This window comes from Myxocyprinus asiaticus, chromosome 28 (assembly GCF_019703515.2).
Source record: "Myxocyprinus asiaticus isolate MX2 ecotype Aquarium Trade chromosome 28, UBuf_Myxa_2, whole genome shotgun sequence".
NCBI classification, from domain to species: domain Eukaryota; kingdom Metazoa; phylum Chordata; class Actinopteri; order Cypriniformes; family Catostomidae; genus Myxocyprinus; species Myxocyprinus asiaticus.
In genome coordinates, this window is record NC_059371.1 from 15,613,800 (window position 1) to 15,636,026 (window position 22,227).

The 22,227-nt window shown below is 40.0% G+C and overlaps 1 protein-coding gene across 8 annotated transcripts in view; it reads left to right on the plus strand.

Moving 5' to 3' along the window:
* Nucleotides 1-22,227, plus strand: part of LOC127419426 (myelin transcription factor 1-like) — a 93,176-nt gene that overhangs the window by 65,546 nt on the left and 5,403 nt on the right. For 7 of the 8 annotated variants that reach the window (XM_051660800.1, XM_051660799.1, XM_051660801.1 and 4 more), the window contains 11 exons: nucleotides 6,308-6,442; nucleotides 6,678-6,768; nucleotides 8,547-8,666; nucleotides 10,689-10,903; nucleotides 11,941-12,131; nucleotides 13,634-13,897; nucleotides 14,617-14,771; nucleotides 14,875-14,937; nucleotides 16,361-16,429; nucleotides 19,006-19,068; nucleotides 19,845-19,928. In XM_051660800.1, coding sequence (XP_051516760.1) covers nucleotides 6,308-6,442; nucleotides 6,678-6,768; nucleotides 8,547-8,666; nucleotides 10,689-10,903; nucleotides 11,941-12,131; nucleotides 13,634-13,897; nucleotides 14,617-14,771; nucleotides 14,875-14,937; nucleotides 16,361-16,429; nucleotides 19,006-19,068; nucleotides 19,845-19,928 — 1,450 coding nt within the window. The remainder of the gene's footprint in view (nucleotides 1-6,307; nucleotides 6,443-6,677; nucleotides 6,769-8,546; nucleotides 8,667-10,688; nucleotides 10,904-11,940; nucleotides 12,132-13,633; nucleotides 13,898-14,616; nucleotides 14,772-14,874; nucleotides 14,938-16,360; nucleotides 16,430-19,005; nucleotides 19,069-19,844; nucleotides 19,929-22,227) is intronic. The other variant, XM_051660805.1, reaches the window with a different exon arrangement.

Sequence of the window (22,227 nt, forward strand, 5' to 3'; positions counted from 1 at the left end):
TGGCAAGCTCTCGCTCAGGCAAAGAACCGCAAGATTAAGAATGGGGGAAGCAATCTGGAGAGTATAAATGGGTCAAATGAATTGGTTTCCTTAGATAAACTCGAGCCATAGTCTATAATTACTGAAGCACTTAGAAAAAGAGAGAGTGAGAGAGATGAAGGGGAGAGAGAATGTGTGTAATTAGATTGGTTTGGCACGTGTTTATTTGTTTATTGGTTTTGTTTATGGTGTTGTTCTGCTTTTGGCTGACACCGTGCCCGGTTCATGTGCCGCTGGATTCAGCCAAGAGCTCGGTAGGGCTCCACACCGCCTCTATAACTGCCCTCCACACGCTCCGACCAGTTTTAATTAGGAGGTGCATGTCTCGTTAACATTTCAACATTTAATTAGAGAGCCACTGGAGCGCACATGCAAGCTCTTTCACTCTCTACGTCTCTCACTTGCTCTCTCTTTGCTTTTATTCTCTCTGTCCTCATCTCTTTTTCATGTTTTCCATTTTTCTTTTGCCCTTGTATCTTTGTTTGTTTATCTTGGACCCCACACCAGAGTTAATATAGTTTAATAAATAGTAAATATAGTTTTATTTCATTTTTATTTCTATTTTATTTTCAATTTTCATTTAGTTTAGTTTATGTTAGCTTTCACTCTATGACTGTTAGTTTTCATTTTTCAATGTTTTCTAGTTTCAGTTTAGTTGTATTTTTTCAGTAATTATTTTTGTTTTACTTTTAGATATAGTGTTTTTGGGCTTTCAAAGTTAATGCATTAAGCTGATATAATTGAAATGTGTTTAACATTGTTACATTTTAACTCAGAGCCATATAGTTTATTCAGAACCATCTAGTTATCGCTATCTAGTGGCATTTTACATGTTTAATCAAGGCAGATTGTAAAGGTTTCAATTTTTATAATATACTTAGTATCAAAAATGAAAACTAATTTTAGTCAGTTTTGTGCAGTTATGCCAGTTTTTTATTTTTATTTCAGTTAACATAAATGTTTTCATTTAGCTTATATTTTATTTATTTTATTTTGTGTTATTAACAGGGATTAAAAATGGTTCATGGAATGAAATCATCTTGGTTACTGATGTAACCTCTGTTTCCTGGTGGAGGGAACGAGACTTTGTGTCGATGTAGTAACACTAGGGGTTCGATCTTGAGAGCCCCAATCACCCTTGCTTAAAACAGAAAAGGCCAATGAAAATTGGCGAGTGGAATTTGCATACCACTCTCCGCCCCGGACATACAGGTATAAAAGGAAATGGCATGCATCACTCATTCAGATTTATGCTGAGGAGCCGATAGAGAGTCCCGGCCATATCAGAGGTCGGTTCAGCGCCGCGGCAGGAGGGATACAACTTCTCGTTCCCTCCATCAGGGAACAGAGGTTACATGAGTAACCAAGACATTCCCTGTCTGTCACTCACTCTACGTTATGTTGACGTAGTGACACTAGGGGTTCCTATATGCCGCAGGTGTTGAATCATGTCACAAGGTACGGAAGAGTGGACATGGGAAAGCTGCTGCGTGCCTCGCAGTGAGCGCTCAACTACGTTGTGACCTTCCAGCGAGTTAGGTAAGGCATCTCCCTAGTCCCGTTAAGGGGGGAGGAGGCACTTACCCAAGTAGGCTACCGGCGGTGCCTTTCTTAATTTGCTGTTAAGCAATCTCCCACCGAGCACTTTCTAGAATAGCGCTGGGAAGTGCTCTTCATTCTCCAGGAAGGAGAGCACTACGGAGACCACATACTGCCAGAGGGAGTTTAACATGTGGAGCATACCTCACATGGACTAACCAGCTGTGAAGTTCACATATGGAATGATACCACAGGAGGACCCTATCTACAGAGAGGGTACACAGCACAGTGGCCAAGGCAGAGAAAGCTCTGACGAGGGGAAACACAGGGTTCACCTAAGGGGAAACCAAACAGTGGAAACTCATCATACAGGATTACCAAGGGGGAATCACCATGCATGTAGCACTGAGCCCGAGCACACGGGCTCACCTGAAAAACGGGAATACCACGAGTACTGGGCCTGGTGGCGTTACTCCTCTGCCGAGTTCGTCACCGAACAGTGCTTAAGAATTAAAGAGGCGTCCGGAGTTCACCGGGTACGGGGAACTGTTGTGGACAAAAAGGTGCACATTATCACCTTTGAAAAAGGGGAAAGGCGCAATGCAAGCGGTACACACAACCGGCCGCCCAGTCTACCTGCTGTTACCGCGTGACACTTGGGTCGAAACCGGGTTTATGCAAAGATTATAAAACCTCGCAAAGGTATTGGGTGTAGCCCAACCCGCAGCTCTGCATATGTCTGCTAGAGAGGCCCCCCTTGCCAGTGCCCAGGAGGACACAACACCTCTAGTGCAGTGCGCCCGGACTCCCAAGGGGCACGGCGAGTCCTGAGACTTGCAAAACAGACAAAGAGCTGCTCCGAGCATCTAAAGCTCTGCGTGCGGTCCAGATAGATGTGCAGGGAGTGAACTGGACACAGTAACGACAAGGCCTGGTCTTCCTCCTCTGAAGGGAGCACTTGCAGGTTCACCACCTGGTCCCGAAAAGGAGTGGTGGGAACTTTGGGCACGTAACAGGGCTGGGGTCTCAAGATCAAGTGAGAGTGTGCCGGCCCGAACTCCAGGCATTCGCTGGTAACAGAGAGCGCCTGCAGGTCCCCCAACCTCTTGATGGAAGTGAGCGCCTCCAGGAGGGCCGTCTTCAGGGACAGAGTGCTGAGCTCGGCCTGCTCCAGGGGCTCAAAGGGAGCTCTTAGTAGGGCAGGTAGGACCACAGATAGATCCCAAGAGGGGATCAGGCGCAGTCTAGGAGGATTCAACTTCCTTGCACCTTTGAGGAACCTGTTGATCAGGTCGCGCTGTCGTGAGGGTCTCCCGTCCAGTGTATCATGGTGAGATGCTATGACAGCCACGTACACTTTCAGGGTAGAGGGAGACAGCCGTCTCTCCAGCCCTTCCTGAAGAAAAGACAGCACAGCCCCGACAGCACATCTCTGTGTGTCTTCCCCAAGGGAAGAACACCAGTTAGCGAAAAGACACCACTTCAAGGCATACAGCCGCCTCGTAGAGGGGGCCCTGGCCTGAGTAATCGTGTCTACCACTGCTGGCGGAAGACCTGCTAGGTCCAGGAGCCAGACGTGGAGATTCCAGAGGTCCGGCCATGGGTGCTGGAGCGTGCCTTGCCCCTGTGAGAAGGTCCTGCCTCAGGGTAATATGCCAGGGAGGTGCTACTGTCAGGAGCATCAGATCTGAGAACCAAGTCCGGTTGGGCCAGTACGGCACAACGAACAGGACTTGCTGCTGCTCCTCCTTGACTTTGCACAGAGTCTGTGCAATGAGGCTCAAAGGAGGAAACGCATACTTGCGTAGCCCCCGAGGCCAGCTGTGCACCGAGGCATCTGTGCTGAGGGGGGCCTCGGACAGGGAGTACCACAGGGGGCAGTGAGAGGAGTCTTGGGAGGCGAACAGGTCTACCTGTGCCTCCCCGAATCTCTCCCAAATCAGCTGGACTATGTGGGGGTAGAGTCTCCACTCCCCGCGGAGCGTTACCTGCCATGAGGTAAACTTTTGCATGGTGCTCCTTTTCCTTTTTTCACTCTAAAATTGTACAAAATAAAAATAATATACTAATATTGCTTAAAATGTTGAAAAGAATGTTTCATCTTTAACTTTATGCATTTTGGAGATCAGTTCATCTTCTACTCACTTAACTATTCACAGCAACAGAAATTTTGACAAGGGGTTCCCAAAATTTTGCATTCCACTGTATATAAAACTATACTGTAAAAAAACAGCATGTAAGACTTACTTAATTTTTCTTTTTTCAAGTTTTTGCACACAGGTTTTACAAGTAAAATCTACTTAGCTTTAGAGTGTAATAAGCGATGAATACATGAGTACATTTTACTTAAAGGTGCTATATGGGTACTGCAGTCCAAATTCAAAATATTGGAGAGTTGTCTGCCCCGCCACAGACTCGAAGCTCATGCGGGTTGCCAGAATGTTGACATGCAAATTAGCCAACTCAGCATTCGTTTTAAAGGATTTTTGGGCCTTAAGCTGTCTCCATCTTTCAAAGGCATCTCCAATATTTATACTTGTTTTACTACGCCTCTGGTCATGGTGGTTTTTAGACGGATGGCGAGGCTTTTTAGGTCTGGTGGAATCTGTTATCTCTGATCCAGTTCTATCTAGGGTGTCAAATGGGGTAGGACCGGCACTGATGATGGTAACAATCAATGGATACATTTTGAGCACAAACTGGTAATCTTGAGCAGAAAACAAACTCCATACATCACAAAACAACAAGTTGCTAAATGTGACAACAAAATCAATGACAGTGTTATAAGACAGGACAACAGTGAGATCATGCTACCTCATTACTTATTCATGCACCGGTGCATGTTGGGAACATTAGCACAAATCTTTGTAAATGTAACAAACAATATTAAGTAATATTTACTTATAAGTTCAAGATTTTACTTTTTACATGATTGAACTGAGTACAGATGTAGAATTTGCATTCAAGTTCAAGCTTGAACTAACTTATTCAAGTAAAAAGTACTAAATATTTTCGGCTATATTTACTTCACCCCAAAATAATTTTTTTCAGTGTACTTAATATACATGCACAGTTAATCCAGATACAAGGACAAATATTAGAGATTAAAAGTATGTTTCTCAGTTGTTTCTGAGTCTTTACTGAATTATTGTTAGATATGATGCATTTATAAAGATTTGATGCTGCCAGGTTTTTACTGAGAAGCAGATCTGTTATTGAAACAAATAATTAAAATAAAATATTCAATCAATTATTAAATAATTAAAATAAAATAATTTTGCCCGCATAATATGCCATTTTTCAGTGTGTGCGTGTATGCAGGAGAGAGAGATTTAGGCTATTATTTGATTTTAGATGGCCAGATGTATGTTTAAAATATTTATATAATATTTTGGTATATTTAATGTTAACAATAACCAAATAACCTCACACTGAAAAAAAGTTGGTATGTGCATAGGACATATACTATAGTAAATTCAAAAAAAGAAAGAAATCCTGCACACTACCTTAGCATGCAAAGAATATCACTAAACGTTTATTGCAACTTTTCGGTCACACGACCTTCATCAGGCATTTACCCTATATTCAATATTAAAAATACCTTTATTGAAAAGATATCGCCCTGATCAACCCAGTTCCCACTTCCTCCTTAGTAGGGAAGGTAGAGGTCTGTTACATTGGTGCCGAAACCCAGGAATGAGGAACCTGGGACAGGGTTGAACTGTACACATAGACATTTATTGTTGTACTTTTCAGTCGCACACAATAACACACTGCTTCACACTGACACATAGATAGACACACACACACACACACACACACACACACACACACACACACACACGCACACACACACACACACACACACACACACACACACTGATGCATGTGTCTCTCTGTCTCTCTCTGGCGTCCTCGGCTCCTCCTTATCTCTCTTTCCCGCTGATTGGGGCAACTCAGCACAAGACGTGCACCCACACGGCCCGGCCACGCCCTCCTCCTCGTCACACATGCTTGTTATGATATCTATGCTGATAATTCCCCCACATAGGGAAAAATGGCTTATTTTTGCTTATTTTGAGTGAAGCAAGTCCCTTATTTTAACCTTGTTTCTTTTGCCAGAACTGGCAACACTGCAACTGGTATATCACCCATCCTTAGCACAGAATACTGTAATTTTAAACTTTAAAAACTGTTTTTTTTTTCATTTTGTTCTAACCAGTTTATTTCCAATTGGAAAGGAGGCTACGGAACTTCTGCTCTGGAACGAAAAAATATTGTTTCTGCTCAGAACGAACCGAAATAAAAAACATTTTGTTTTTTGTACCTGGTCATTATCAATGATAATACAGCCCCACACAATCTCTCTCACTCACTCACTCTCTCGCTTTCGTGTAATATGGAGATGCACTTTGCTAATGGTAAAGTCTGTTTAATGAGCTCCATTTTTCAGGACATAGCCCAATAAACCCCAGTGCACTCTCATAACACTCACCAAAGATAATGATCCTGTATGAAACCTTGCACCTGCCCGCACACATAATGACCATAATCATCACCGTAAATGTGCCCTCTCACAGGTTCACAGGCAACTTTAACAAATTCAAGGCAGCATGAAACCTGTGTTTGTGTGTAATGTGTGTGGTAATATGCCCAGGACATTTCTGTCCCAACAAAGTGATGACATCTTTAGATAAAATTTGACTAATAGGTGTTCTGCTGCCCACAGAGAGTTCTAGATCAGAGAAAAGAGAGATCAAATGCCCAACCCCTGGGTGCGATGGAACAGGTCACGTGACCGGACTCTATCCCCACCACCGCAGTTTGTCAGGCTGCCCACACAAAGATCGGATCCCACCAGAGAGTGAGTCAACATCAAACCACAGCAACTGCAGCATCTGCCACATTGTTTGTGTCATAATCTGCACATAAAAAGACAAAACATCATTTTAACATGTTCTTAGGATAGTATGTCTTTTTGTAAACCTGTCACATTTTTCAGTTAAAAAACAATGCTTCTAGAAAAATCTTTTTAAGTCCGGAGTCATTTCATTGACTGACTCTCTTTTCTTTCTGCGCTGTGATTGGTTGATTTTCAGTCTTGGCCATGCATGAGAATGTCCTGAAGTGCCCAACGCCAGGCTGCACTGGTCAGGGTCATGTCAACAGCAACCGTAACACACACCGCAGGTACAGAGTCTCCTTTTACACACATAGGATAGGATAGGAAAAATCTCCCATTGATTTCTGTTTTTAAAACAAAGTTTGCTTTTTGCTTGTGTTTCAGAAATTAATGTGTTTAATGTGTTCTGGACAATATGAAAGTGAATCTGAAACCTAATGGTGTGGATGAAGCATCATGCTAAACCAAAAGTTTTGGTTTAGCATGCCATTGTTGAAATGCCCTATTCACAGGCATATTTGTCACCCATGATTAATTAATGAAACTGTAAATGTCCAGTAATAGGGGGGCACCAGGATAAAGTGAATTATTTTTATCTGGTCATTTTATTTCAGCATGGCGGCACCCATGAAATGTATGAAAAAATTATAGCACCATTATGTAGATTAAAAAGCACTTATTTTAGAACCCTGATATGACTTTGTCCCATCTGAGTTCACATCATTTTATACATAAGCTAATTCTTATTATTATAGACTTACCATATACCTAAACTTTTGGTGTTTTTACACATGAAATAAGTACCCCTAAAAATTAAGCTTTTTTTTTCTTTTTTTTTTTTTTTGCTTTTACTGTGTTTGTGGGGACATTTGAAAACATCTTGGTTACATACGTAACCTCATTGCTTCAGGAAGCTGATGCTATGGGGAGTGTCCTTATATATGACCTAGTTGAAACCTTTCTACAATAATGGCAATTCTAAAATTGGCTATTGTGTTTACATTTACATTTTACATTTATGCATTTGGCAGACGCTTTTATCCAAAGCGACTTAGAGTGAGTGCACTTATTACAGGGACAATCCCCCTGGAGCAACCTGGAGTTAAGTGCCTTGCTCAAAGACACAATGGTGATGGCTGTGGGGATTGAACCAGCAACCTTCTGATTACCAGTTATGTGCTTTAGCCCACTACGCCACCAACACTCCACTCACTGTTTAAGCCTTGCCCTTTTAGGCGCGTAGCTGTCCGGTATAAAAGCAGGCACTCAAACACCATTCCTCAGAATTTTCAGACTGAGGGACAAGAGCGCATCTAGGGATGGCGACTGACATGGATATGCCGCAAGTAAATGACCCTCGTGGTGGGCCAGGAGGGGAAAACTCAGAATGGATATATGAACTACAGTCATATAGTATGAATTAACTCCTTCACAAACCCAGTCGGAAAGGAAGTTTATTTGTAATGAAAGTGCCTGTGGCTTTTGGGAAATGCAGCGGTCTGAATGCAGGTGGTTGTGTAAAAAGTCAAGAAGCCCGTACTTATAAAGAGGGGTATATGTTTGGCCAATGAAACAGCAACGTCCTCCACTGACCACTTGCCAGATGCAGCGAGAGACATAACATCATCCCAGCGTCAGAACAGCCGAACGTGATGAGGTTGTGCGCTCCTGCAGAGGGCTGAAGCTCGTCACGCACATACTGTATCGGCATAGACGCAGTATATGGAGATTGAGGGGCTCGTGGGGTGTGTGATGGCACGGCGAAGTCGTAGAAGGCTTCTAGACGAGAGATGAATCGCTGTCTTGAAGGATTCAAATTCTGAGGTATGGTGTTTGAGCGGCCACTTTTATACCGGACAGCTTCACGCCTAAAATGCGAGGATTAAACACCATAGCCAATTTTAGAATTGCCGTTACTGAAGAAATGTTTAAACTAGGTTGTATAGAAGGACACTCCCTATAGCGTCAGCTTCCTGACGCAATGTCAAATGTACTGAATCGTAAGGGAACTCAGTTTTCCAGAGTATTTCCCTCACTCACTCTTCGACTTTTCCTCCCTTATCAGTTTGTCAGGATGTCCCATCGCTGCTGCCGAAAAGCTATCCAAAAGTCATGACAAGCAACACCTAGCTCAGCCCATGGGTGAACATCTCAAAGGCAGCCCTAACTCTGACCGTGTACTCAGGTAAACCCAAAACCAATCAAAACAACCCCAAAAACTGAAAACATCAGTAAGAGCAAACCCACCCCGTGTTCTGTCTCCTCCCGTCCTTAGCCACTATGTCAACATTATGTGTTCATCAAATGCACCTGTTGTTGTTGGTTAGCACAGCTGTCAGTCACCACTGGATGGAACTCATTTACAGCAGCATGATTGATCAGGCATTGCAGAACATCAGCCCTCCCTTTCCATTGCACTTCTAATATGGCTCAGCCAGCCATTTTATACTGGACTCGGGCCTCAAACCTGCTAGTCTAATTATGCCACTGATAAGCTAATTATGGGACTTACAGGGCATGAAGTATTGGAAAAATAATTACTTTCCTTCAGGAAGCATGTCCGTGGTTAGACAAAGCAATGTGGATTATGAAAATAATAAGCTGTCCTATCTTATTAGTGTTATTCTGATTTAAATGAGCGTCAGTGCGCAGAGGAAGCCCATTAAGGGATGACGCCGACAATGAGAAGTCACCAAAGAGACCTTTGATGGCTTCACATGCCACCCTGCTAATGGGATGCGCTGACTAATGAAGAGACAGGAAACAGAGGCTAATATCCTTTACATGCCATTGTCAGAAAGACGGAGACGGTAATGCGTGTAGGTGTGTGAGTGTGGGTTTTATCCTTCTAACCTAGCATAGTTTACGATTTCAATCTGTTAATGATGTTAAATGCAGAACATAGTGTCATGGTCCACAATGACATGCCCACCTACATGCAAGCATTTTTTGTCTTTTCAGAGTTTTAACAGGCAAAGGGCTGCCAAGGTTTGCAGTTCTCCAGTAAAAGGATTTAAAGGAACAGTTCGGCCAAAAATGACAATTTTCTCATTATTTACTCAAAAATTTATGATTTTCTGAATCCTGTGGAAAAACAACAAAGTACTTTAGCAGAATGTTGTCACTGCTTTTTTCCATGCAATAAAAGTGAATGGTGACTAGGGGCTGTCAATCTCCAAAAATGACAAAAAAGCACAATAAAAGTTGTCCATAAAACTTAGGCACTATATTCCAAGTCTTCTGAAGCCATACAATAGGTTTCTGTGAGGAACAGACCCAAATTTAAGTCATAATTCACTGATAATCTTTCCCTCTCCCATAACTCAAATCTCTGTCACCTTTCTAAAATAGTGTTTCAGGATGTATCACACCAGGTTTAATATCACAGATGCCAAACATCAGTTCTCTTGAGTCTCATAACTGATCCCGGTGCACCAAATTTGAATATGCACATATTAAAAATCGCATGAATGAGTTTTAAGATTTACAGTGGAGGGGAAGATTTTCAGTGGTTAGCAAAGAAATTTTGTTCTGTTCTTCACACAAAGCTATCCAATGAATTCAGAAAACTTGGAATATAACACACGAGTCATATGGACTACTGTTATTCTACTTTTATCGTGCTTTTCATAATTTTGGGTGCTTGAAAGCCCCTGGTCACCATTTACTTTCATTGTATGGGAAAAAGCAGCATGATGAAGACATTCTTCTTTTTGTGTTCCAAAGAAGAAAGAATATCATATGTGCCTAGAATAACTTGAGAGTGAGAAAATAATAGAATCTTCATTTTGGAGCGAACTATCCCTTTAAAGCTTCAGTTCCATGCTATACGATATGCTTGGTACTGATAAGACTCCATTTAATCCTGTTTCTCTTCTCCTGCAGTCATCCTGCTATAAAACACCTCTTTCTGTCTCTCACCCACTCACTCCTGCAAATACTCTTTTAGAGCTATTTATCTGGGGCACTCTTCCTTCCTTTTTCTTTCTCTCGGTATCTCAGTCTCATTGTCAGTCTTTCAATTCACTTCTCTTCTGCTGTCTAATTCCAGCCCACTCTTTCACTCTTGATCTTTTATGCTCACTTACACTTATCCTTTTATGCTCCTTTTTTTTCTTAACTCCAGGGATATTGATTCGTTTATAGCAAAACAAATTGACAGATCTCTCTCTCTCTCTCTCTCTCTCTCTCTCTCTCTCTCTTACAGGCCCATGTGTTTTGTGAAGCAGTTGGAGATTCCTCCGCCCGGCAGCTACAGGCCCAGCCTCATCCCAGCCACACCACGCGCTAATCTGGCCAAGGAGCTGGAAAAGTACTCCAAGGTTTCCTTTGATTATGCAAGCTTCGATGTGCAGGTGTTCGGCAAGCGCATGCTCGCCCCAAAGATGCACACCAGCGAAACTTCACCTAAAGCCTTCAAATGTGAGCAGGATTAGTCACGGTTTATGAACGTTATGTATAATGCACTCTTTGCAGCACAGATATCTGTGTGAACAGTCTGTTGTGTGAAAAGTACTGTTAAACGTTCAGGTTCAAGATCTGTTGCTTTACAGGCAGTTGTAGTGGTAATTGAGTTTGGTAGAGTGCTCTTCAATATAAGGATCAGCGTTTCTATTAAGAATCCACAGAATATAAATTGATTATATTTGATTAAAATATACTTTTTACTTGTTTTCCAGTAAAAATATCTAAACATCCATAAAACAAGAAACATTTACTGAAGAAGCAACAATAAATAAGATATTAAGTCCTGTTTTCAGAGAAATCTAACAAAATGTAGTGAGGTTTATGCTTGAAACAAGAAATGGAAGCATAAGCGGTAGTTCTGTCAGGAAGACTTGCTGTATCATTATGCCTTTCATTCAGTTCAGACATCTCATCCAATCATAATCCAGCATCTGCTTTATAAGCTCTACACAGCTCTCTTTCATCAATTGTTATGCCTCCGTTTGTTCTCATCCCCCACCACCCCTTCACCACCAGCTTAGGTCCCATGCAGCCATAGAGGTAAGTTCCTCACCCCTGCCATCTCCGCCTTCTGGCAGGATCTGACGGTTTGAGCAAGTATCTAAAAGCTGAATCGTAGGATGGGGCTAACGCCAAAGGAAACTAATTTATCACTATTTTCGTGATTAATTCTAATTTATTCCGAGTCTTTCTGGTAAAAACAAACTACTTGCCAGTAGGGGAATGAAAAACACACTTAATTCAAGGGACAAAAGTTTATTTATTTTTTTTCCCCCTTGGCAATTTTTTATCTTTAAGCATAAACCTTTCTTAATTCTGTTAGATTTCTCTGAAAACAAGAAGTGATTTCTGTCATTTTGCTTCTCAAATAAATGTGTCCTGTTTTGTATTAATAAATGTTCTGATGTTTTTTACTGGAAAAAGACAAACATACTGATTAGGTATCTGTTTTTTTAATGTATTTACTAACGTAACATAACATTTTCCCACAGCCAAACCTCCATTCCCCAGGGCCTCCCCGCCAAGTCCCAGCATGCACTCCGGATATGGAAAGAGTTCCTCCAGCAGTTATGATTATTCCCACGATGCTGAAGCGGCCCACATGGCTGCCACTGCAATCCTCAACCTGTCCACACGCTGCTGGGAGAGACCAGAGAACCTCAGCATCAGACACCAGGATAAGGTACAGATGACCTTGATCATAATGAAGCTAAAAACTCAGCAAATATATTTGCCAGAAACCAGATACTGGCAATACCTAAGCATATGCTGTTATCACTGCTGAAAAAACAAAAACAAAAAAACAGCAACTTAAGCACTTAAACCAGCCTAAGCTGGTTTGACATCAACCATCTCCATCAAAAAGTAACAAAATAAAATAAAACTACATGGCATCAGTTCATGGCAGGAAAAGTGCATCTGCGTGGATGTGTGTTTGTATCTGGCAGTCTGATGGAAGTAATGTAGCACAAGTGAGAATGGATATGGCCTGCTGTTGTGATCTCATTGCGTCATCTGCACTCACTTTCATCTGTCCCTCCATTTGTTTCATCCCTGTCTCCTCTTCATGTTGTCATTGCATTAAGTTGAGAGTGAGCTCTCTGGGCTGGACAGGGCCAGGTGCGCCATTTTCTTTTATTTAGTATTTCCAAAGCTAATGCTAATGAGAGCATATCTTTTTGTCATTCCTCTATTTGCCCCCCCCCCCCCCCCCCTTCTTTATTTTCCTTCCTTATTTTCCTTCCTTGTCCCTTTTTCCTCCAATAATACTATCCATCAGCCCCCTCTGTCAGAGAACTCTGCGATCTATACTGTAATTGGAGATGCTCTGTCCTCGATATTGAGATTTTTTAAAAAGCTTTCTCCTCAGTCCAGGGAGTTACTACTTCATCAGCAGAAGGGGATATAAGGGGAAGATTAATGGGCAGAAAGGCCCTGTGGCTCAACGCTAATCAGACTGGGACTGCTGTGGGATCAGTGCCTGCTGTGTGTGCACATTTCCATCTCCATGCATATATACTCACATACTCATTTTAATATTAAACCATGCATCATTACCTACAGAAATTTGCACACATAAACATTGAATTATGTTAGAAAAATATATGATTTTATTATGTTCTTATTGTAATGAATGTGTATTAAAATGTGTACTTTGTCGTTGTTTTTACTGAGCCTGATTCTGTGTAATGTGTATACATTAAACTTTTTTGTTAAATTGCATTATTTGAATCATCTGGTCACATGTCATAAAGTTATAATGTTTATTGCTCAGCTTGCTATTAAACTAAGTTTAACCTTTGGCATGTGTCTCATCCTGCATGTTTATGCTCATGACACCACAAATAGTTGAGGAGAGTTGTGCTATTACTTTTCGAAGTGATCAAACTTATGCCAGGCAGATGATAAAAGAGCAAAAATATTTATAAATTAATAAAAAGTAGAATAAATAATTGAAGGAAGGATCCTAGCCATATTTGAGACCAAAGTATCATTGATAGATTGAACTGATTTTTTGCCAGTGAGAATCTAGCTACCCACTACCTGAAATTTGCCAGCAACACAACAACTTAGCATCATGGTGGCAAGTTTTGCACGGGCAGCACCTTTCACATTTTCTTCAGAAAATGAAAAAATCTAGATTTAAATCCTGTATATATCATATTTTATTTCTTCCTGTTGTAGAGTATGGAAATAGAAGTAGACGAGAATGGCACCTTGGACTTAAGCATGAAGAAGCCAATTAAGAGAGAAGTGGGCGTGTCTTGCACCAGTTCTGAAGTGCGCTCCCCCGATCTTTCTTCATCCTCTTCATCATCGTCCTTATCTCTTCACCATGGCAACAACAGCATCTCGCCCCACTCTTTACATCCCTACAAACAAGAGGAGTGGGAGGGGCCTCTGGACTACACCAAACCCAATCGGCAGAGGGAGGAGGAGCTAGAAGAGGTAGAAACATTTCCCATTTCCTTCGTCATTTACTGTAAATGAAGCCAGAGAGGAGGGCACAGAAATGACTGGACTAATAAATGACTACGCATATAGAGTAGTTTAAACCAGTGGTTCTCACTTGTTTTTGCTTTAGGACCCAAATTTAGATATAGTTTTGGACATCAATTGGCTACCCAATGCAGAAAATGTTAAATCAAACATTATTATCTGAATTGCAATTACAATGAACTGCATATATGTAGTATATCCAACAATTTGCTAAATTATTAACATGACAGAGGCTGAATATGAAAACTGACAATTTTGTAAATGTATAAACAACAGCCTAACAAATGGAACATACATTGGGCTAAATATTGCATTATTATTAGCCATAATATCATGTGACAGATGACTTTGCACCAATATACTGAGTTTGATTGGAAAAATTTAACCATATAAAATAAGCATTTTCTCCTCCCTTTTAAAAGTTGGTAAGCCTATTTATTTTGCTATCCTAACTATGCACAAGAATATGGTTGTTTACCCTGTTGCCGACACCCTATCCGAACAGATCTGTGACCCATTTTTGGGTTGCAGCACACAAGCTGAGAATCACTAGTTTAAACTTGAGTTATTTAAGCAATTACACATATCTGACACTTTACAGCAGATAGTCATACATGTGTCATGTGTTGCTGGTGTAATATTCAGTATTGTTGTAAACTGCTGCACAGATGAACCACAGTGCTCAGTCATTTGCCTCGTCTGACCCCGAAGATTGCGACATGATACAGGATGCCCTTGAAGACAGGAAGTACCCCGGAGAAGTCACAACCCCAAATTTCAAAGTCAGGTTTCAGCCCAAGGACACCAAGAAAGATCTCCTGCTGTAAGTCACATGATCTCCTATATGTATTTCTGTTTACATATTGAAATTTAACAGAATGGAATCATTTCACTCAGTTAGCTTTACGTTTTGTCCCTCGATGCAGGTGTCCCACTCCTGGGTGTGATGGCAGTGGACACATCACTGGAAACTATGCATCTCATCGCAGGTACACAGAGTTTGGGGGTCACCTCTCAGCCCTTCTCTTACCTATAGCACTATTTCTGCAGCTAGGGTTTCAGAGGGGAAATAGCCAATAAAACAAGGCATTATGTACAATACATGGCTTGGTCCACATACCAATACATGGTATGTGGACATTCCTTTCTCTGCAGCAAAAAAAATTAAATCTTATTATTTTTGTCTTTTCGTTTCCTGTAAAATATCTAGATACAGATAATAACCTTAAAACAAGATCCGCTTACTTAAAGGGATAGTTCACCCAAAAATGAAAATGATCGCATCATTTACTCACCCTCATGAAATCCCAGGTGTGTATAACTTTCTTCTGCAGAACACATTTGAAGAAAAATAGAAAATATCTTAGCTCAGGAGGTTAAAATGCAAGTGGATGGCGATCAGACCTTTGAAGCTCCAAAAAGAACAGCTAGTCAGCATAATTGTCATCCATACGACTCCAGCGGTTAAATTAATGTCTTCTACAGCAATACGATCACTTTTGGTGTGAAAAAGATCAATATTTAGTACTTTTTAACAATAAACTATTGCTTCCGGTCAACAGCAATATGCGCATGACGTAATTGTATTGGCATGTTCACGTGAGAACTGACACACGTGCAACACATGGAAGAGCAGCGCTGTTTACAACTGAGTAAGAGGAACACTGTACAGAAACTTTGTTGGTTTTGGTTGAGATCTGTATTTGTATCTGTTTATTTACTCACAATGGTGCGTTTGTGTGCTTATCCTGGATGTCTCAACCGAGAGAAGAACGTGAGATTACGTCCGTAACATGCCAACGTGAAATTGTCACATGAGAGACTGCGTGAACTAAGCACTCTCGTGAATGTGTATACTCCGGCTGACAAGAAGCGATGGTTTGTAGATAAACAGGACTTAAATATTGATCTTTTTTGCACCAAAACGACATAGTAAGACATAGTAGAAGACATTAATTTAACCTCTGGAGTCGTATGGATGACGTTTATGCTGACTGTCTGTGATTTTTGGAGCTTCAAAGGTCTGATCACCATCCATTTGCATTGTAAGGACCTACAGAGCTGAAATATTTTTCTAGTTTTCTTCAGATGTGTTCTGCTGAAGAAAGAAGGTCATACACACCTGGGATACCATGAGCGTGAGTAAATGATGAGAGTAAATTATATCCCTTAAAGAAGTAAAATGACATGATTTTAAGAAAAATATATATATAACTAACTTTAGTATAATTAATTCTTAAACTGGGTGTGGTGTTTCGGTGTCTGCATATTTTTTGCCATGTCGTAGAGATTTTATCTCTTTTTGCTTAACACTTGCCTGTTCTGTCTTTTGTACCTGGGACATTCTGCGTTCTTTCACTATATCTTTTCCCCCTCTCTTTTCTCTACCTTTGCTCTTTTCAACGTTTTTAGCTTGTCTGGGTGTCCTCTTGCTGATAAGAGTCTTCGGTCCCTCATGGCAGCACACACAGCTGAACTCAAGTATGTCTGCTCTACTTCTGCTCTTGCTCTTCTCGTTCTTGCTCTTTTGTGTCTTGACTGAATGTCTGCTTTAGTTTTTTTATATGTTCTTTCCATTTCCTTGATTAAACAGCACCATACCCACGATAATGTACATAATGTTGGTGTACTTTGGTACAGTATTAAAGGTGCAGTGTGTAATTTTTTTCAATGTTAAAATACTTTCTCCTATTCCAGCTTAATATGCAAAGACAAATATAAGTAAGCCATTTGTAGGTTGATTCCCCCCAAAATGTTTTTTGAGCATCCCGTCCAGCCCAACACATAGCAGTACTGGCTAAACCAATGCTTGAGTTTGGGGTGGAACTCTCTATTTGACCCACCAGTGGAAGACAGGGGGAGTGTTTGGGAAACTTGTTTGAAAGCCTCCTCTAATGTTGCAGATATTGCACACTTCAGCTTTTAGTTTTGGCTAAGTTTTATTACAGGCAGGGACTAAAAACGGTTTAAGGAATGAAAACGAAAAACGAAAATGAACAAAATTTTTAGCAGAACGTAACCAAAAACCAGAACAAAGTGATTTTCAATTGTTCCGGAGTGAACTTTTTTTTTTTAAATGCTGGTAACCTGTTATAACTGGTTAATTTTGTTCTGGTAATTTTTTCATGAAACTGAAGGTCAAAGAGTTTATCATAATACATTTTTGGAACTAAACCACTTCATGTTGCCTGAAAAAAATGAAACATGGGCTTTGATCCTAAAGGAAACCGCTGCATCACACATTTCTTTGCCTAACTACCCGTTGTGGATGTTGCATTCTGTGAATGAAGACCTTTTTAATAACTATGTGTAATTACTACATATACATGCACATCTAATCCAGATACAAAGAAAACATTATTAGAGGTAAAAAATACATTTCTCAGTTGTTTCCAAGTCTTCACTGAATTATTGTTAGATATGATGCATTAATACAGATTTGATGCTGCCGGGTTTTGGCTGAGAAGCAGATCTGTAAACAAAATTATACTTAAATGTTGATTAACTGCTTGTTATGATTTCTATGCTGATAAATCCACCACACACACACAAAAATATTTGCTTATTTTTGCTTATTTTGGTGAGGCAAGTGGCTTAATTTGGATTTGTATTTCCAGACCATGTTGCTTGTTTCTCTTGTGAGATCTGGCAACACTACAACATATATTTCGCCCACCCCTTAGCACAGAGTACTGTCACTTTAAAAAGAATGTTATTAACCGTTCTTTTATTTTGTTCTAACCAATAACCTTTTGGAAAGGAGGCTGCGGAACTTCTGAACTGGAACGAAAAAATTAAGTTTTTGCCCAGAACAAACTGAATTTTTAGTCCCTGATTACAGGTATTTTAAAGATACACTACATGAGATTACTTTGGTTCCGATTAACAAAAATCTACTATTGAGTGAGTATATAAAAAAATCAGTGTTCAAAATTCTGTCCTTGTCTTACTCCGATTCACTACGGTAAACCTACATTAAGATTTTCATTTTGAGCTGTCGGTTCAGATTCGGATTCGGATCAGATTTTCGTCATTCTTCCTTGCATGTTTATGTCATGTCCGTAAGAACAGAAAAGAAGAACCAGCTACTATATCACGTGTTTACCTGCAGGGGAAGCTATGGCTGTTTAGTCAGTCGCAGTTCAGGAGGATGGATGTCTCCAGATGGATGTTAATCTATTAACTGTTTGGCAAAGTTGTTTACTTGCTATAATGCTTGGATGTGTTCTGGTAGGGTTGTTGAACCTCATATTGATTGTTATGCTTTAATGAATTGAACATTACTTGTGTGTTTACAGATCGCGATGTGTTTTTAAGTTTTGTTTTTTACTGTATTAAAGAAACTGTTGTAATTGTTATATTGTACTCTGCATATTATTTTCATGTTTAATAGAGAATATTTCATCCCCATCGTTATTCAGTCCTCTTTTTTTGTTTTTAGTTTACAATTTTATTGTGTGCAGTGCATAGACCTACTATTGTAGTATTATGGTTTACTTGCATTATCCACTGAGAATATAGATTGTAATATAAAAATAATTAAAGGTCTTCAATTGAACTCTCATTAGCCATATCACGAGTTTCACCTCTTTAACTGACCTCTTTAATTGATATATGTAGTGCAATACAAACATTAATGTGTAGTGGATGAAACACTTGAGTAGTCATATTAAAATATGTAATTAAGAGTGGTGTTTATCTTCCTGAAAGCAAGTAATATCTCAGTTATACGTTTTTAAACGAAGAATAACATAATATCAACATGAAAAAGCACGTTATGACTTCGGCTCTGCTGATGAACATCTCAGAGTGATCACAGGCTAAGCAGGTGACCTCAAACAATGAGATTCATCCGTGCAGAAGAGCAGTGCTGAATCACAACTCAAGTAAGATGTTCCACCAAAAGTTGCTTGCAATTTTTGGTTTCAACCACAGAAGCCGCTAGAGAGCCCATTGTTCCGTAGTGCAGATATAACATTTAGAAGTTTGAACAACCCCCCCCCCCCCAGAGCCCACTTCAAACCTCTCACATTTAACCTTTGACCTTACTTTCTCAGATGTCCAACCCCAGGATGTGATGGTTCAGGGCATATCACGGGCAACTACGCGTCTCATAGAAGGTATGGCCCGTGCGACAACCCTTCCCATTTACACAACAATACACACAGAGGACAGAGAAGTTTAGTGCTAGTTGTATATTAGACACAACACTGCATTTGTAATCCATCCCTTTTATTGAGTAGGGAATAGGAAACAGACCCCAGATCTTGTGTACTTTTCTTATGGCCTGACGTTCTACAGTATAAGCTTGCTTGTCTTCCCTTCTCCACCAACACCATGTTATAACCAGGCATGACACAAATTAAGCATCAAGAGATAATTCACAAATCTTTTACATTTTGAATCTGAGTTTTCGTCCCAGCCATTCGTGACAAGTGAAAAGACATTTAGTTGGTAACTTGATTGATTTCTACTACTTATATTGTATACTTGTGTGCTATTACTTTACCTCACCCACCGTGAAATCAAATCTTGGTCCAAATCCCTCTCTACATAATTTTACTTATATTAAAAATAAGCATGTTCTGATCAGCTATGATTTGTTTTTTTTATTTTATTTTTTTTTTTTTTTTTTATTTTTTCAATCATATTATGCATCATTTTGCTTTCATTTACAACAGAAAAATTATGTGACGATATAGAGGCCTGTCACGTCACACCTGGTTAGAATATGGTGTATGCTTAACCTCTGTTTGTTGGATTTTTAGTTGTAGTATTTGAGCTTGGTTTCTCCAACTTTGCTTTGGGTCAATAGACTCTTTAATTAAGGTGGTGGACCATCTTATGACATAGTGCTGGCTCCTCTGATCATGAGCTGCGTACTCTCTGTTTTCAGTTTGTCTGGGTGTCCGCGGGCCAAGAAAGGTGGAATAAAAACAACTCCCATCAAGGACGACAAGGAGGACTCCGAGCTCTTAAAGTTCGTACTGCATAGAAAGCTGAGGCTTTTCCCCCTTTCTTTTATGCTACTATACGGTAAAAAATAAACACTTTTAGGTGGGCTGTGATCAAATGTTGGATAATAGGTTTCTCAAACCACACAGTCATTTTACAACAGCGTAATGCAGTTTAGAAACCTCTCTCCAACCAGATGGAAGTTGTGATTTAATCAAGAATTTACAGCTAGAATCACTTGTGATGTTAGTCTACCACATCTGAAAATATTGCTTGTGTTCTACTTTGTTAAATATCACCTTGGCAACCTTCCAAATAACTCACTTGACATGAGCTTATGAATCAGTGCATGGAGCACAGCACAAGGAACTTGTTCTAGTAACATTAAAAATGCTTTTTATTTCAATTCATTATAATACATCTAGAAGCGAGAAGACAAAGACACCCAGTTGCACTGCTGAGGAATAGTATAAAACTGAACAATATATTACAGCACAGATGGCTCATGAAGTATTGAAATGCACACTTTTTTTCAAAGCATTTGTGCATATTTTTGTTAGTGGGTTTTTGTCTTTTTTTATTTATTTATTTTTTTTACTGCCAAATGTAGGAGATTTTTATCCCCACAATTTCACTACAGTCAATGAGCAGCCACATATGGTAGCACCCAAGTTCCCAATGTGTAAAAATCTCTCTTTTTTCAGTTTATTTCAATGTGTTTTAATATTCACAGTTACTGTTGGGCAAAGAATGTACAGTTGAAGTCAGACGTTTACATACACTTAAGTTGAAGTCATTAAAACTCATTTTTTAACCACTCCATAGATTTCATATTAGCAAACTATCGTTTTGGCAAGTCGTTTAGTACATGCTCTTTGTGCATGACATGAGTAATTTTTCCAACAATTGTTTACAGACAGATTGTTTCACTTTTAATTGACTATATCACAATTCCAGTTGGTCAGAAGTTTACATACACTAAGTTAACTGTGCCTTTAAGCAGCTTGGAAAATTCCAGAAAATGATGTCAAGCCTTTAGGCAATTAGCTAATTATCTACTGATAGGCTAACACACAGGAGGTGTACCTGTGTATCTTAAGGCCTACCTTCAAACTCAGTACCTCTTTGCATGACATCATGGGAAAATCAAAATAAATCAGCCAAGACCTCAGCAAAAAAATTGTGGACCTCCACAAGTTTGGTTCATCCTTGGGAGCAATTTCCAAACATCTGAAGATACCACATTCATCTGTACAAACAATAGTACGCAAGTATAAACACTATGGGAACACCATTAAACACATTCTGTCTCCTAGAGATGAACATAGTTTGGTGAGAAAAGTGCAAATCAATCCCAGAACAACAGCAAAGGACCTTGTGAAGATGCTGGAGGAAACAGGTAGACAAGTATCTATATCCACAGTAAAACAAGTCCTATATCGACATAACCTGAAAGGCTGTTCAGCAAGGAAGAAGCCACTGCTCCAAAACCACCATAAAAAAGTGCACATGGGGACAAAGATCTTACTTTTTAGAGAAATGTCCTCTGGTCTGATGAAACAAAAAGTGAAATGTTTGGCCATAATGACCATCTTTATGTTTGGAAGAAAAAGGGTGAGGCTTGCAAGCCGAAGAACACCATCCCAACTGTGAAACATGGGGGTGGCAGCATCATGTTGTGGGCATCATGAGGAAGGAAAATCAAGTGGATATATTGAAGCAACATCTCAAGACATCAGCCAGGAAGTTAAAGCTCGGTCGCAAAGGGGTCTTCCAAATGGACAATGACCCCAAGCATACCTCCAAAGTTGTGGCAAAAGGGCTTAAGGACAACAAAGTCAAGGTATTGGAGTGGCCATCACAAAGCCCTGACCTCAATCCGATAGAAAATTTGTGGGCAGAACTGAAAAAGCAATACGAGCAAGGGGGCCTACAATCCTGAATTAGTTACACCAGTTCTGTCTGGAGGAATGGGCCAAAATTCCAGCAACTTATTGTGAGAAGCTTGTGGAAGGCTACCCAAAATGTTTGACCCAAGTTAAACAATCAGTTTATGATATGATACCAAATACTAACAAAGTGTCAATTTCTGACCCACTGGGAATGTGATGAAAGAAATAAAAGCTGAAATAAATCATTCTCTCTACTATTATTCTGACATTTCACATTGTTAAAATAAAGTAGTGATCCTAACTGACCTAAGACAGGGAATGTTTTCTATGATTAAATGTCAGGAATTGTGAAAAACTGAGTTTAAATGTATTTGGCTATGGTGTATGTAAACTTCTGAATTCAACTGTATCTAAATAATGCCCTCCTTATAA